At 42.8% G+C, this 18,130-nt stretch overlaps 1 protein-coding gene across 1 annotated transcript in view; it reads right to left on the reverse strand.

Annotated features, from left to right (window-relative positions):
• Positions 1–18,130, reverse strand: part of wdr11 (WD repeat domain 11) — a 183,999-nt gene that overhangs the window by 107,397 nt on the left and 58,472 nt on the right. The window contains exon 6 of the mRNA XM_084153095.1: positions 8,177–8,345. Coding sequence (XP_084009221.1) covers positions 8,177–8,345 — 169 coding nt within the window. The remainder of the gene's footprint in view (positions 1–8,176; positions 8,346–18,130) is intronic.

The following is an 18,130-nucleotide window of genomic DNA, read 5'->3' on the forward strand; positions in this document are numbered from 1 at the left end:
GATTGTTGGCTTCAGGAAACAGCAGAGGGTGCACTCCCCTATCGACATCGATGGGACCGCAGTGGAGAAGGTGGAAAGCTTCAAGTTCCTTGGCATACACATCACTAACAAACTGAAATGGTCCACCCAGGCAGACAGTGCGGTGAAGAAGGCGCAACAGAGCCTCTTCAACCTCAGGAGGCTGAAGAAATTTGACTTGGCACCTAAAGCCCACAAACTTTTACAGATGCACAATTAAGAGCATCCTGTCGGCCTGTATCACCGCCTGGTACGGCAACTGCACCGCCCGCAACCACAGGGCTCTCCAGAGTGTGGTGCGGTCTGCCGAACGGATTACCGGGGACAAACTACCCGCCCTCCAAGACACCTACAGCACCCGATATCACAGGAAGGCCAAAAAGATCAAAGACATCAACCACCCGAGCCACTGCCTGTTCACCTCGCTATCATCCAGAAGGCGAGGTCAGTACAGGAGCATCAAAGCTGGGACCGAGAGAATGAAAAACAGCTTCTATCTCAAGGCCATCAGACTGTTAAATAGCCATCACTAGCACATTAGAGGCTGCTGCTGCCTATTGAAATCACTGGACACTTAAAAAAATTGAACACTAGTCACTTTAATAATGTTTATATATCTTGCACTACTCATCTCATATGTATTTACTGTATTCTATTCTATAATATTCTACTGTATCTTAGTCCATGTCATTGCTTGTCCATATATGTATATATTCTTAAATTCCATTCCTTACTAGATGTGTGTGTATTGGGTATATGTTGTGAAATTGTTGGATATTACTTGTTAGATATTACTGCACTGTCGGAGCTAGAAGCACAAGCATTTCGCTACACCCGCAATAACATCTGCTAAACACGTGTATGTGACTAATACAATTTGATTTGATTTGATTTGTTAACGTTGTTACAAAGAGAAGAGAGTCTCTGCTTTCTGTGAGTATCAACATTATTTCTGGCCTACAGTGCCTTCAGAAAGTATTCACACCTCTTGCATGACCTTTTCCACCTTTTGTTGTGCAACAGCCTGAATTTAAAATTGATTAAATTGATATGTTGTGTCACTGATCTACACACAAAACCCCATAAACTCTGTGGAATTACTTTTTTTGAAATGTTTACAAATTATTTAAAAATGAAAAGCTGAAATGTCTTGAGTCAATAACACTACATGACCAAAAGTATGTGGAACCTTCTCGTCGAACATCTCATTCCAAAATCATGGGCATTAATATGTAGTTGGTCCCCCCTTTGCTGCTATAACAACCTCCAAACTTCTGGGAAGGCTTTTCACTAGATGTTGGAACATTGCTGCGGGGACTTTCTTCCATTCAGCCACAAGAGGTCGAACACTGATGTTGGGCGATTAGACTTGGTTCGCAGTCGGAGGGTTGAGGTCAGGGCTCTGTGCAGGCCAGTTAAGATCTTCCACACCGATCAACAAACCATTTCTGTATGGACCTCAATTTGTACACGGGGGAAATGTAATTGTATGTTGTAGCGTTAAGTTTGCCCTTCACTGGAACTAAGGGGCCTAGCCCAAGGGGCTGAGGGACATTCTCTAAGACCTAAATGCGGGATCTTCATTGAATAGCAATGGAGAGGGGGCATTCATTTCCTGATTCCACTTTGTTCAAGTTTATTTGCCGCTAGTCTGTGAGTGACAGTAGGCTGTTCGAGATCGCGCAAATTGAAAATCTGCCAGCCTGAATGGTAGGATGCGCTGTTCCAAGTTGTCAAATTAGGGTTTGTAAGGTCATGAAAAGTCATGGAAATTAGTTTCATAATTGTTGTTAATGTAATTCATGATAGCACACTTTTAAATGTGATCAATCAATAAAAAACTACATATCAGCCATCATCGGAATGACCATTCGGTGCATGTCTGTGGTGCTGCGTGTGCAAGTGCGAGTGGGCCGAGCATGACATTTCAGCAGCAGGTATAAAATAATGACAGACAGAATAACTAGATCACCAATTCAAAACATAACTAGTAGCAGTTCTCGCTAGTTAACTATAGCTAACTAAGCATTCATTTCGTTGTTGCCTTTCCACATGCACTGCAGAGCCTAAACAAATCTGCACCGTTGGAAAGCTGGGATTCCCCTCTATTAAACAGAAGCCATGTAATTGCGACAACGTAAAAAATATTAGAAGAATAGTCTAATTGACAAATAACTTGCTGTGATTAGATCTCCCCCGAAACAATGAATATTTGAGCCTGATATATAAACATGTCTAGTTAGATACCTTGCTTTGAAGTAGCCTACCTTATTCATTTGATCCCTGATTTATTGAATGAGGGAATCATTTTATAAAAAGACAAAAGTATTTGGTTGTAATGTTGAAAAAGCCTGCACACCCAGGAGCTCCCCAGATGGAGGGTTGACCACATATTGACAACATGTCACTAACAAGGCAGTTCTATGTGGGGGCTAAGTGCCTTAATCAAGGGCACAATGGCAGGAGGTGGTTAGTCTACATGGGATCAGACATAACAGCTTTCCAGTGTCAATAGTGCTTTCTTTTTCATGTAGGCTATAATAATAGTCATGGAAATTTGGTCCAAGGTCATGGAGAAGTCATGGAAAATTGCATAATGTCATTTGTGAATTTCGGATAACATTGTCTAATGGACTGACTTGGAAAAAGACAGCTTCTGTACTTCTTCCATCCCAAGTCAAGCACAGGTGATGAGTCTATGAGATTACCAGGGCATATTCTGGCAGATGATGATCTGGTAATGCATCTAGAAAAGACTGTCTGGATAGAATGTATAACGGGAGACCTGGTTAGAGTGGCTTGGTCGAGAAATCAGTGGGTGATTTATTTATTTTATTTATTTATTTAACCTTTATTTAACTAGGCAAGTCAGTTAAGAACAAATTCTTATTTACAATGACGACCTACACCGGCCAAACCCGGACGATGCTGGGCCAATTGTGCGCCGCCCTATGGGACTCCCAATCACGGTGAGTTGACGCCTCAAGCACTGAGATGCAGTGCCTTAGACCGCTGCGCCACTCGGGAGTCCTTATATAGGTGATATACAGTGAGGGAAAAAAGTATTTGATCCCCTGCTGATTTTGTATGTTTGCCCACTGACAAAGACATGATCAGTCTATAATTATAATGGTAGGTTTATTTGAACAATGAGATACAGAATAACAACAAAAAAATCCAGAAAAATACATGTCAAATCAAATCAAATCTAATCAAATTTTATTGGTCACATGCGCCGAATACAACAGGTGCAGACATTACAGTGAAATGCTTACTTACAGCCCTTAACCAACAGTGCATTTATTTTAAACAAAAAAAGTAAGAATAAAACAACAACAAAAAAAGTGTTGAGAAAAAAACAGCAGAAGTAAAATAAAGTGACAGTAGGGAGGCTATATATACAGTAAAATAAAGTGACAGTAGGGAGGCTATATATACAGGGGGGTACCGTTGCAGAGTCAATGTGCGGGGGCACCGGCTAGTTGAGGTAGTTGAGGTAATATGTACATGTGGGTAGAGTTAAAGTGACTATGCATAAATACTTACTTAACAGAGTAGCAGCAGCGTAAAAAGGATGGGGTGGGGGGGCAGTGCAAATAGTCCGGGTAGCCATGATTAGCTGTTAATGAGGGAAATAAGTATTTGACCCCTCTGCAAAACATGACTTAGTACTTGGTGGCAAAACCCTTGTTGGCAATCACGGAGGTCAGACGTTTCTTGTAGTTGGCCACCAGGTTTGCACACATCTCAGGAGGGATTTTGTACCACTCCTCTTTGCAGCTCTTCTCCAAGTCATTAAGGTTTCGAAGCTGACGTTTGGCAACTCGAACCTTCAGCTCCCTCCACAGATTTTCTATGGGATTAAGGTCTGGAGACTGGCTAGGCCACTCCAGGACCTTAATGTGTTTCTTCTTGAGCCACTCCTTTGTTGCCTTGGCCGTGTGTTTTGGGTCATTGTCATGCTGGAATACCCATCCACGACCCATTTCAATGCCCTGGCTGAGGGAAGGAGGTTCTGACCCAAGATTTGACGGTACATGGCCCCGTCCATCGTCCCTTTGATGCGGTGAAGTTGTCCTGTCCCCTTAGCAGAAAAACACCCCCAAAGCATAATGTTTGATGGTGGGGATGGTGTTCTTGTGGTCATAGGCAGCATTCCTCCTCCTCCAAACACAGCGAGTTGAGTTGATGCCAAATAGCTCCATTTTGGTCTCATCTGACCACAACACTTTCACCAAGTTCTCCTCTGAATCATTCAGATGTTCATTGGCAAACTTCAGACGGCCCTGTATATGTGCTTTCTTGAGCAGGGGGACCTTGCGGGCGCTGCAGGATTTCAGTCCTTCACGGCGTAGTGTGTTACCAATTATTTTCTTGGTGACTATGATCCCAGCTGCCTTGAGATCATTGACAAGATCCTCCCGTGTAGTTCTGGGCTGATTCCTCACCGTTCTCATGATCATTGCAACTCCACGAGGTGAGATCTTGCATGGAGCCCCAGGCCGAGGGAGATTGACAGATCTTTTGTGTTTCTTCCATTTGCGAATAATCGCACCAACTGTTGTCACCTTCTCACCAAGCTGCTTGGCGATGGTCTTGTAGCCCATTCCAGTCTTGTGTAGGTCTACAATCTTGTCCCTGACATCCTTGGAGAGCTCTTTGGTCTTGGCCATGGTGGAGAGTTTGGAATCTGATTGATTGATTGCTTCTGTGGACAGGTTTATTTTATACAGGTAACAAGCTGAGATTAGGAGCACTCCCTATAAGAGTGTGCTCCTAATCTCAGCACGTTACATGTATAAAAGACACCTGGGAGCCAGAAATCTTTCTGATTGAGAGGGGGTCAAATACTTATTTCCCTCATTAAAATGTAAATCAATTCATAACATTTGACATGCGTTTTTCTGGATTTTTTTGTTGTTATTCTGTCTCTCACTGTTCAAATAAACCTACCATTAAAATTATAGACTGATCATTTCTTTGTCAGTGGGAAAACTTAAAAAATCAGCAGGGGATCAAATACTTTTTTCCCTCACTGTAGAGAGTCAATGGAGTAAAAAACTTTCCATTTTGTTTTGCCTCTGCAGTTTGGATGAAGTCCATCACGCTTAAAGAAAGCAGGGGGTTCCTAAAAGAGGTCAAAGTTGTTGATAAAGGGAATTAATCCTCCTTAAAATGCAATGTCCCTTCAGCCAGTCATTCAAATTAGAAAGGCTGATGCCACGCTTGTAGCACGGTTGGGGGCCAGAAATGATCAATCTCTTATCGCTGGCTTCCAATGTGTTAATCAATGTCTTAGAATGCTGCTTTAAAACCTCAGACTGCTGGAGGGAAGTGTCATTTGTACTATAAATGGTACTCAGATTTAGGTAGTTATCCAGCTGGAGAGTGATTGTTTACATCCAAAACTCGAGCTCCAGGAAAACAGCGCACAGCCGTGGGCCCGAGCGCAGCATTGGTGAGGGAGACGTCCCGTAACCACAAGAGTAGCAGCAGTTGTGTCCGGTGGAGATGAATTGGGAGCGGGAGAACGCTCCGATGAGAGCCGACTGAGGGCATTGAATGTGTTGGACAGCCGCAGCCCTGGGCGTAATGGTAGTGGTAGCAGGCGGTGATTCTCATTGCCCTTACAACCAACCTGTTTCCACTGACTCCAGTGGACGGGGGTGGAACCGGCCACGGTTGGGGGGTGTGCCTTAGCAGATGGGCCGGTGGTCTGGGCTGGTGGTGAGAAGGGTGCCTCAGTGTTGTTTTTGGCCGATGCCTCAGCTAATGCCACTGTCGAATTTACCAGCCTTGTGGAGCAGGTAGCACTCCTTGCCAAATTACAATCGAAGGTCTGGGTGAATTTTGTGCACATAAAAGCAGCCACAAAGTCCTCCGTTTTTACAACAGTAATCATGTTGCATGACCCACATCCCATAACTCTCATCTGGGCAGGGAAGCTCATGATTGTATTCGCCCTGGCAATCCAAGCTTGGGTCAGGTTGGAGCAGTCCCAGCCATAAGGGCTAACCACAACGCGAGCTTGTTGGTGATCCTCCAGGGACAGGTAGTCTATACTAGTCATGGCCAAGAGCAGGCAGAGCCCGGTGTGGAGTTGGCTATGAGTTGGAACTAAAACCGTGTGAGTATAAGATAGTAAAACGATACAATGAAATAAAGTGCCATAGATTAGGCTAAAACAAACAAATCGAAATACCGGTAACACACCAACCGGATGTCGTCAAAGTTCCAACTGTAATGTCGTGTTTGCTCCATAGGGCTACTCGCACTCAAACCATGAAAAGGAACAAACAAATAGGGTGAGACGCAATATAATAACCTGTTTGTATGACTTGACTTTTGATATTACTCTAATAAAATTAAGAAATGTGTGTGAAGGTTTGGTGGGGTATGGCTATTATCAGGCTTAGCTACTGCAGGCCTGTGAAGGCAGTGCACATCGGTGCTCTAGCAGACTCCCACAGTTGAACTTGAGGTGAGGAAGAGTGTTTTAGGCCTACCAGAGTTCCTTTAATCTAACAATATAATGCTTATCCTAATAAAAAAATATATATACACATCGAAAACGGACTAATTAGCCTCCTTAAGTACGCTATATATCTCTATCACAGTAGTAGCCTATCTGACAAGGATAAAGAAATATATGTCGGTGTTGGGAACATTCAACCGGCATATCGCCATCTATCTTTCGGTCTCTCTAGGGCTAGGCCTTAGCTTCTCTTCCTTTATATTAATTTTTTAAATATGAATATACAGTGGACGCCTAGGCATACATGCATGCAATACCCTGATGCATTTGCGCTTAAATCTCAGACAGCTCCGACAATTATTATTTTAGAAGCACCTTTGGCAGCGATTACAGTCTTTGAGTCGTCTTGGGTATGTCTATTAGCTTTGCACATCTGGATTTTAGGATTTTGTTCCATTCTTCCTTGCAGATTTTCTCAAGCTCTGTTAACTTAGATGGGGAGTGGCGGTAAACAGCAATCTTCAAGTCTTTCCACAGTTTTTCCAATGGGATTCTAGTATGGGCTTTGGCTGGGCCCCTCAGTGACTTTCAGATTCTTGTTCTGAAGTCATTCCAGCGCTGCTTTGGCTGTATACTTGGGGTCATTGTCCTGTTGTAACGTAAATCTTTGCCCCAGTCTAGGGTCATTTAAACTCTGAAGCAGGTTCTCATTAAGGATTTGCATGCATTTGGATTAATTCATTGTTCCCTCTCTCCTTACCAGTCTCCCAGTCACTGCTGCTGAGTGGCTATTTGAAGAATCTAAAATATATTTTGTTTAACACTTTTTTGGTTACTACATGATTCCAAATGTGTTATTTCAGAGTTTTGATGTTTTCACTATTATTCTACAATGTAGAAAATAGTAAAAAATAAAATAAAGAAAAACCCTTGAATGAGTAGGTGTGTCCAAACTTTTAACTGATACTGTAGTTCTGTCAGAGTGGTCATTGGGTTCTTGGTCACCTCCCTGATCAAGGCCCTTCTTGCCCGGTTGCTCAGTTTGGTCGGACAGCCAACTCTAGGCAGATCTATGGACAGATCCTTGCACTTCATTGTATAGTTTCTGCTCTGACATGCACTGTCAACTGTGGGACCTTATCTAGACAGGTGTGTTTCTTTCTAAATCCTGTCCAAACAATTGAATTGGCCACAGGTGGACTCCAATGAAGTTGTAGTGACATTTCATAGATTATCAAAGGAAATTGGATGGACCAGAAATCAATTTGGAGTGTCATAGCAAATGGGGTGTGAATACTTATGTAAATTGATATTTCTGTATTTAATTTCAATAAATTTGCAAACATTTCTAAAAACATGTTTCCCTTTGTCATCATGGGGTATTGTGTGAAAAATGGGTCAATCTATTTTGAATTCAGGCTGTAACAAAATGTGGAATAAGTCAAAGGGTATGAATACTTTCCAAAGGCACTGCATCTGTGTTTTTTCCAAGTAAAAAAATTGATCATGCCCAGAGAGGAAATTGGTTTTGCAGCAGAATCGTCAATATTTCAAAGGACCTAAAAATATATATATTTCTAAAGTACCATAAAAAATTATAATACAGACTGCACAGGGGTTTAATTGAGGTGAGGGTAGGTTGAGGTGAGACTGAAATGTGAGTATATGTGTGTTGGGTCCCACCTGAAAAAAGGGCACCCCGGAGCGTTCAATGCCCACCACACCCACGGTCTGGCTGAGCTCAAGGTCCAGGATGAGGATCTCTCTGGGGTAGAGCAGCAGCATGTGGTTCCTCTTGGACGGCAGGTAGGACAGCTGCAGGCAGTCTGCATTCAGCGTCACAGCCTCCGCTCTGACGAGAGAAACACACCGATAGAAATAGAATGAACTTCCTGATTTTACTTCCTGGAATGGGTACATTCAATATGGCCGCTGGTCCACTCATCATGGAACAGTGACTTGAATCGGAATGGCCCTTCAATTAATTATATTTTCATGAAACACAGCATTAGTGGTTAACGTTGACTAACTTTAAACCAGCAGGTATTATGCTGTCTAATGATGCAGTTTTTGACCAACTCAGTGGACTAGAGTGTCTGCCCTGTGATAGGAAGGTCGGGGGTTCGATCCCTGGTCGAGACATAAAAGACTCTAAAAACATCGGACCCTCTCTGCTTGGCACTCAGCATTAAGGAGATGAATTGGGGGTAAGGCCCTTTTTTAAAGGGGTAGATCAGCTTAATATTGCAGATAGATTGTAACTTCCATCAATGTAATTGTCTGCATCACTTCCAATCCCCCATGTTTTTAATAAACACTAAGGAGTTTAAATGTTGTATGTGCGTATGACAGTTCTACCACATGGCAGCGCAAATTCAGTATCCTCCAAGGAAAAGGACAAATAAATCTTTGCAGCAAATCTTCTTACGGATGTCCTGGGAACTGAATTCATACTCAAAAAACCTTACCTGTTTTACAAACAGGATCACACAATATATATACCATGAGTACCTTTCATATAAACATTAATATAGCTCTTAGCTTTAATCTCTTACAGGAATAAGAAAATAAAAATTGGTCAAAATGCTTAACATTTTAACTACAACACCAGGCTCACGTGGACTGAACAATAGACTATATACTGGGCAAATGGAAAGTACTAGTGCTTACACCTATACACCATTTCTTATAAAAGTAATTTAAAACATAACTGTTTACCAAAATGGATTATGATAACAGATAATCCCATTTTATAAAAGTATGAAAACTGAAATAGTTCGCCATGCATGATTAGCATGATCACTAATGTTTACCTATTTCAATTGATCGATAGCTGAGCTAGCCTAAAAGTTAAAGGCTTGTGCGTATGCTTGGTTCAGCATGAACACGCACAAAATGCTAGCAATAGCTTAGCTAGCCTAACCGCTAGCAGCTCGTTCTCCTTATGAAAACTCACTAAATCCTGGTGTCAATCTTTCCCTCAACCCCTTCACAGCACGTTCGGATAGATAAGTGAGTTATTATCCGTTTTTCTTTTTTTAGTTCAGTGTTATACAACTTCTCACAATGATTTCAAACATAGTTTTTCTTCCATAGAATGGCGGTAGCTCGTCACGTTCCGTTCTAGCTCCTTTTTTAACATGTTGGCACCCACTGGTGTAGAATGTGAGATTAGGAGAGGGACTAAGATAAAATATTGAGTTTTGATTGGCTCAACATAAACTGCTCGTCATGCAGCTTCTGACAGCTGATTTGTAATAGCGGTCAACTTTTAATCCATAACACAATATAATATAATAGGTTACTGGAATCTCACTAGCAACAATAATGAATTCAACATTAGTTGACCTGCGTTACACTCAGGTAAACAAACTATTTTCTCAGACAGATCAACTAGCCTAATATAAACGTTTTTAACTTTATTAATTACCCCAAAGATAGGAAATATCTTACAAGATGGTGCCTATAGACATGGCAGCTTTGTTTCTAGCTCCTAAGCAACTTTGCAGTATATTTTTTGTATGTGTCATTTATTACATTAATAGCCCAGAATGTTTTTTTGTGTTATTACATACAGGCGGAAATAACTTTTGGATATCAGAACGCGGTAACGCCAGGATCCAGGATCCTTTGTTCGTACCTCCTAAGGCAATTGAACTTATCCCAGAGGCTGCTCCAAGACGCCGCCAGCGGAGAAGAGGTATTCGGAGCGGACTTCTAGAGATGTGCACACCATCCACCACTTTCGAGTATATTACTCGCTAATGTTCAGTCCCTGGAAAATAAAGTAGACTAGCTCAGGACGAGGGTCTCCTTCCAGAAAGACATCAGGGACTGTAACATACTCGTTCACAGAATAGTGGCTCTCTTAGGCTATACTGTCCCAGTCCATACAGCCAGCCGGGATCTCAGTACATCGTGCAGACAGGAATAAAGAACTCTCCGGGAAGAAGAAAGGCGGTGGTGTATGTTTCATGATTAACTACTCATGGTGTGATTGTGGTAACGTACAGGAAGTCCTTTGTTCACACAACATAGAATATCGCACAATCAAATGCAGATCGTATTACCACCAAAAACAATGATCTTCGGTAATCGTCAAAGCCGTCTATATTCCCCTTCAAGCCGATACCACGATGGCCCTCAAGGAACTACACTGGACTTTGTGCAAACTGGAAACCACATATTCTAAAGCCGCATTTATTGTAGCTGGGGACTTTAACAAAGCAAATATGAGGAAAAGCTACCGAAGATCTATCAACACATTACCTGTAGTACCTTTCCGGGATGGCTACAAGGCCCTCCACCGCCCTCCCATTCTGCTCCTCCCTTCCTATAGGCAGAACCTCAAACTGGAAGTACCCGTGCTAAGGTTTTCCAACGCTGGTCTGACCAAACGGAATTCATGCTTCAAGATTGTTTTGATCAAGCGGATTGGGATATGTTCCGGGTTGCATCTGAGCAATCAAACAAGCAAAACGTCAGTACAGAGACAAAGTGGAGTCGCAATTCAACGGCTCAGACACGAAACGTAAGTGGCAGGAACTCTAGACAATCATGGATTACAAAAGAAAAACCTGTCACGTCGGACACAGATGTCCTGCTCCCGGACAAGCTAAAACACCTTCTTCGCTCGCTTTAAGGATAACACTGCGCACCCGCCGCTCCCGAGGACTGTTCTCCATGGCCAACGTGAGTAAGACATTTAAGCGTGTTAACCCTCGCAAGGCTGCCGGCCCAGATGGCAACCCTAGCCACGTCCTCAGAGCATGCGCAGACCAGTTGGCTGGAGTGTTTACGGACATATTAAATCTCTCCCTATTCCAGCCTGCTGTCCCCACTTGCTTCAAGATGTCCACCATTGTTCATGTACCAAAGAAAGCTGAACTAAATGACAATCGCCCCGTAGTACTCACTTCTGTCATCATGAAGTGCTTTGAGAAGCTAGTTAAGGATGATATCACCTCCACCTTACCCAACACCCTAGACACCTTTGCATACCGCCCCAATAGACAATGCAATCACCATCGCACTGCCCTATCCCATCTGGACAACAGGAATACCTATGTAAGAATGCTGTTAATTGACTATAGCTTAGCCTTCAAAACATAGTACCCTCCAAGCTCATCATTAAGCTCAGGGCCCTGGGTCTGAACCTCGCCCTGTGCAACTGGGTCCTGGACTTCCTGACGGGCCGCCCACAGGTGGTGAAGGTAGTAAACAAAACCTCCACTACGCTGATCCTTAACGCTGGGGCCCCACAAGTGTGCGTGCACAGCCCCTTCTACAGTGAGGGGAAAAAAGTATTTGATCCCCTGCTGATTTTGTAAGTTTGCTCACTGACAAAGAAATTATCAGTCTATAATTTTAATGGTAGGTTTATTTGAACAGTGAGACACAGAATAACAACAAAAAAATCCAGGAAATCGCATGTCAAAAATGTTATAAATTGATTTGCATTTTAATGAGGGAAATAAGTATTTGACCCCCTCTCAATCAGAAAGATTTCTGTCTCCTAGGTGTCTTTTATACAGGTAACGAGCTGAGATTAGGAGCACACTCTTATAGGGAGTGCTCCTAATGTCAGCTTGTTACCTGTGTAAAAGAAACCTGTCCACAGAAGCCATCAATCAATCAGATTCCAAACTCTCTACCATGGCCAAGACCAAAGAGCTCTCCAAGGATGTCAGGGACAAGATTGTAGACCTACACAAGGCTGGAATGGGCTACAAGACCACCGCCAAGCAGCTTGGTGGGAAGGTGACAACAGTTGGTGCGATTATTCGCAAATGGAAGAAACACAAAAGATCTGTCAATCTCCCTCGGCCTGGGGCTCCATGCAAGATCTCACCTCGTGGAGTTGCAATGATCATGAGAACGGTGAGGAATCAGCCCAGAACTACACGGGAGGATCTTGTCAATGATCTCAAGGCAGTTGGGACCATAGTCACCAAGAAAACAATTGGAAACACACTTCGTCGTGAAGGACTGACATCCTGCAGCGCCCGCAAGGTCCCCCTGCTCAAGAAAGCACATATACAGGGCCGTCTGAAGTTTGCCAATGAACATCTGAATGATTCAGAGGAGAACTGGGTGAAAGTGTTGTGGTCAGATGAGACCAAAATCGAGCTCTTTGGCATCAACTCAACTTGCCGTGTTTGGAGGAGGAGGAATGCTGCCTATGACCCCAAGAACACCATCCCCACCGTCAAACATGGAGGTGGAAACATTATGCTTTGGGGGTGTTTTTCTGCTAAGGGGACATGACAACTTCACTGCATCAAAAGGACGATGGACGGGGCCACGTACCGTCAAATCTTGGGTGAGAACCTCCTTCCCTCAGCCAGGGCATTGAAAATGGGTCGTGGATGGGTATTCCAGCATGACAATGACCCAAAACAGACGGCCAAGGCAACAAAGGAGTGGCTCAAGAAGAAGCACATTAAGGTCCTGGAGTGGCCTAGCCAGTCTCCAGACCTTAATCCCATAGAAAATCTGTGGAGGGAGCTGAAGGTTCGAGTTGCCAAACGTCAGCCTCAAAACCTTAATGACTTGGAGAAGATCTGCAAAGAGGAATGGGACAAAATCCCTCCTGAGATGTGTGCAAACCTGGTGGCCAACTACAAGAAACGTCTGACCTCTGTGATTGCCACCAAGGGTTTTGCCACCAAGTACTAAATGTGGTCCTCTGTAGCTCAGCTGGTAGAGCACGGCGCTTGTAACGCCAAGGTAGTGGGTTCGATCCCCGGGACCACCCATACACAAAAAAATGTATGCACTCATGACTGTAAGTCGCTTTGGATAAAAGCGTCTGCTAAATGGCATATTATTATTATATTATAAATCATGTTTTGCAGAGGGGTCAAATACTTATTTCCCTCATTAAAATGCAAATCAATTTATAACATTTTTGACATGCGTTTTTCTGGATTTTGTTGTTGTTATTCTGTCTCTCACTGTTCAAATAAACATTCCATTAAAATTATAGACTGATCATATCTTTGTCAGTGGGCAAACGTACAAAATCAGCAGGGGATCAAATACTTTTTTCCCCTCACTGTACATCCCCCCAATTAAATCACCATACTTTAACGATGACAGCTTCTCCATCCTAGATGGGGAGATTAACCACTTCAAGGCCAAGGGACATGTACTAGTCTGTGGCGACCTAAATGCCAGAACTTGACACTCAGCACACAGGGGGACAAACACCTACCTGGAGGTGACAGCATTCCCTCCCCAATATGCCCCCCTAGACACAACTATGACAAAACAACCAAGAAAAATGGGTCACAACTCCTGCAGCTCTGTCGCATGCTGGGTCTGTAAATATTCAATGGTAGGCTTCGAGGGGACTCTTAGGGTAGGTACACCTACAGCTCATCCCTTGGCAGTAGTACTGTAGATTACTCTATCACGACCCACGATCATCAACCCAGTCTCTCAGCGCTTTCACAGTCAGCCCACTGACACCCCTATCAGATCAAAGCAAAATCACAGTACTTGGAACAGAGCAATACTGAATCATAAGACATCAAAGACGAACAAACTACATACTATTAAGAAATGCTATAGATGGAAGGAAAGTAGTGTAGAAACCTACCAGAAAAATATTGGGCAACAACAAATTCAATCCCTTTTAGACAACTTCCTGGACAAAACGTTTCACTGCAATAGTGTAGGTGTAAACTTGGCAGTAGAAAGCCTAAACAGTGTATTTTACTTTTCAGCTTCCCTACCAAATCAAAAAATGTGAAGCAGACAACCTGAGAAAATTAACAATGACAAATGGTTTGGTGAAGAATAAAAAACCTAAGAAAAAAACAGATAAATCTATCCAACCAAGAAAGCCTGAGCCTTAACTATGGTGAAACACTAAAACAGTACAGAAATACAGTAAGGAAAAAGGAAAAACACGTCAGAAACCAGCTCAATGTAATTGAAGAATCCATAGAATTTAACCACTTCTGGGAAAATTGGAACACACTAAACAAACAACACGAAGAGCTCTCTATCAAAAATGGAGATGTATGGATAAACCACTTCTCCAATCTTTTTGGCCCTATAACAAAAACATATACATGATCAATTACAAATCTTACAATCAGCTATTGAAGACTAACAGAACCCACTGGATTCTCCAATTACATTCAATGAACTACAGGACAAAATACAAACCCTCCAACCCAAAAAGACCTGTGGTGTTGATGGTATCCTAAATAATAAAATACAGACCACAAATTCCAATTGGCTATACTTAAACTATTTAACATCATCCTTAGCTAGGGCATCTTCCCCAATATTTGGAACCAAGGACTGATCACCCCAATCCACAAAAGTGAAACCAAATTTGACCGCAATAACTACCGTGGGATCTGCGTCAACAGCAACCTCTGGAAAAGCCTCTGCATTATCATTAATAACAGACTACTAACTACATTTCCTCAGTGAAAACAACAAGAGCAAAAGTCAAATGGGATTTTTACCAAATTACCATGCGACAGACCACGTATTCACCCTGCACACCCTAATTGACAAACAAACAAAACAAAACCAAAGCAGTCTTCTCATGCTTTCTTGATTTCTAAAAATCTTTTGACTCAATTTGGCATGAAGGTCTGCTACAGTATATACATTTATGGAGGAAAAAATAAAAAAACATTCAAAAAATCCATGTACACAAACAAGTGTGTGGTTAAAATTGGCTAAAAACTCACAGGTTTATTTCTTCAGGGACGTGGGGTGAGACAGGGATGTAGCTTGAGCCCCACCCTCTTCAACATATATATCAACGAATTGGCCAGGGCACTAGAACAGTCTGCAGCACCTGGCCTCACCCTTCTAGAATCTGAAGTCAAATGTCTACTGTTTACTGATGATCTTGTGCTTCTGTCCACACCAAGGAGGGCCTACAGCAGCACCTATAACTTCTGCACAGATTCTGTCAGACCTGGGCCCTGACAGTGAATCTCAGTAAGACAAAAATAATGGTGTTCCAAAAAAGGTCCAGATGACAGGACCACACATACAAATTCCATCTAGATAACGTTGCCCTAGAGCACACAAAAAACTATGACTTCCACAAAGCTGTGAACGATCTGAGACAAGGCAAGAAGGGCCTTCTATGCCATCAAAAGGACCATAAAATTAGGATCTGGCAAAAAACACTTAAATCAGTTATAGAAACCATTGCCCTCTACGGTTGTGAGGTCTGGGGTCATCAACCAAGAATTCACCAAATGGGACAAACACCAAATTGAGACTATGCATGCAGAGTTCTGCAAAAACATCCCCCGTGTACAACGTAAAACACCAAATAATGCATGCAGAGCAGAATAAGGACAACACCTTCTAATTATCAAAATCCAGATAAAAGTTATTCGATTCAGCAGCAATTCCAAACCCTTCCATAAAACAGCCATCACCTATAGAGAGATGGACTTAGAAGAGTCCCCTCAGCAAGCTGGTCCTGGTGCTCGGTTCACAAACACAAAAAGACGCCACAGAGTCCCACGACAGCAACACAATTAGACCCAACCAAAAACTACTAACTAAAAAACTAAGCAAACTGGAATGCTATTTATCCCTAAACAGAGCACACAGTGGCAGAATACCTGACCATTGTGATTGACCCAAAATTAAGGAAAGCGTTGACTATGTACAGTCTCAGTGAGCATAGTCTTGCTATTGAGAGAGGCCGCCGTAGGCAGACCTGGCTCTTGAGAGAAGACCGACAATGTGCCCACTGCCCGCAAAATGATGTGGAAACTGAGTGGACCATATTACAGACACATATTTCCCTCTGCTTACACAGACCCAGAAAGAATTTGAAAACAAATCCAATTTTGATAAACTCCCATATCTATTAGGTGAAATACCACAGTGTGCAATCCCAGCAACAATAACTGTGACCTGTTGCCACAAAGGGCACCCAGTGAAGCAAACACCATTGTGAATACAAACTATATTTATACTGAACAAAAATATAAAAACACAACACGCAACAATTTCATAGATTTTACTGAGTTACAGTTCATAGAAGGAAATCGGTCAATGGAAATAAATTAATTAGGCCCTAATCTACGGATTTCACATGACTGGCCAGGGGCGCAGCCATTGGTGGGCCAGGGGGGGCATGGGCCTACTTGGGAGCCAGGCCTAGCCAATCAGAATACGGTTTTCCCCACAAAAGGAATTTAGTACAGACAGAAATACAGTGCATTCGGAAAGTATTCAGACCCCTTGACTTTTTTTCAAGTTTTGTTACGTTACAGCCTTATTCTAAAATTGATTAAATTGTTTTTTTCCCCTCAATCAACATACAAAATGTCATAATGACAAAGCAAAAATAGGTTTTTAGACATTTTTGCAAATGTATATAAAAAAAAAAACATTTACATAAGTATTCAGACCCTTTAATCAGTACATTGTTGTAGCACCTTTGGCAGCGATTGGAGCCTTGCGTCTTCTTGGGTATGATGCTACAAGCTTGGCACACCTGTATTTGGGGAATTTCTCCCATTCTCTGCAGATCCTCTCAAGCGCTGTCAGGTTGGATGGGGAGCATCGCTGCACAGCTATTTTCAGGTCTCTCCAGAGATGTTCGATTGGGTTCATGTCCGGGCTCTGGCTGGGCCACTCAAGGACATTCAGAGACTTGACCCAAAGCCACTCCCGTGTTGTCTTGGCTGTGTGCTTAGGGTCATTGTCCTGTTGGAAGATGAACCTTCACCACAGTCTGAGGTCCTGAGCGCTCTGGAGCAGGTTTTCATCAAGGATCTCGCTGTACTTTGCGCTGTTCATCTTTCCCTCAATCCTAACTAGTCTCCCAGTCCCTGCCGCTGAAAAACATCCCCACAGTATGATGCTGCCACCGCCATGCTTCACAGTAGGGATGGTGCCAGGTTTCCTCCAGACGTGACGCTTGGCATTCAGGCCAAAGAGTTTAATCTTGGTTTCATCAGACCAGAGAATCTTGTTTCTCATGGTCTGAGAGTCCTTTAGGTGCCTTTTGGCAAACTCCAAGCGGGCTGTCATGTGCCTTTTACTGAGGAGTGGCTTGCATCTGGCCACTCTACCATAAAGGCCTGATATGTGGAGTGCTGCAGAGATGGTTGTCCTTCTGGAAGGTTCTCCCATCTCCACAGAGGAACTCTGGAGCCATTCCATTTAAGAATAATGGAGGCCACTGTGTTCTTGGGGACCTTCAATGCTGCAGAAATATTTTGGTACCCTTCCCCAGATCTGTGCCTCGACACAATCATGTCTCGGAGCTCTACGGATAATTCCTTCGACCTCATGGCTTGGTTTTTGCTCTGACATGCACTGTCAACTGTGGGACGTCTTATAGTCATGTCCAATCAATTGAATTTACCACAGGTGGAGTTGTAGAAACATCAAGGATGATCAATGGAAACAGGATGGACCTGAGCTCAATTTCAAGTCTCATAGCAAAGGGTCTGAAAACGTATGTAAATAAGGTGTCTGTTTTTAATTTTTTATAAATTTGCAAACATTTCTAAAAACCTGTTTTCGCGTCATCATTATGGGGTATTGTGTGTAGATTGATGAGGATTTTTTTTATTTAATCCATTTAAAAATATGTCAAGGGGTCTGAATACTTTCCGAATGCACTGT

Source organism: Coregonus lavaretus, assembly GCF_964263955.1.
Source record: "Coregonus lavaretus genome assembly, chromosome: 36".
Classification (NCBI taxonomy): domain Eukaryota; kingdom Metazoa; phylum Chordata; class Actinopteri; order Salmoniformes; family Salmonidae; genus Coregonus; species Coregonus lavaretus.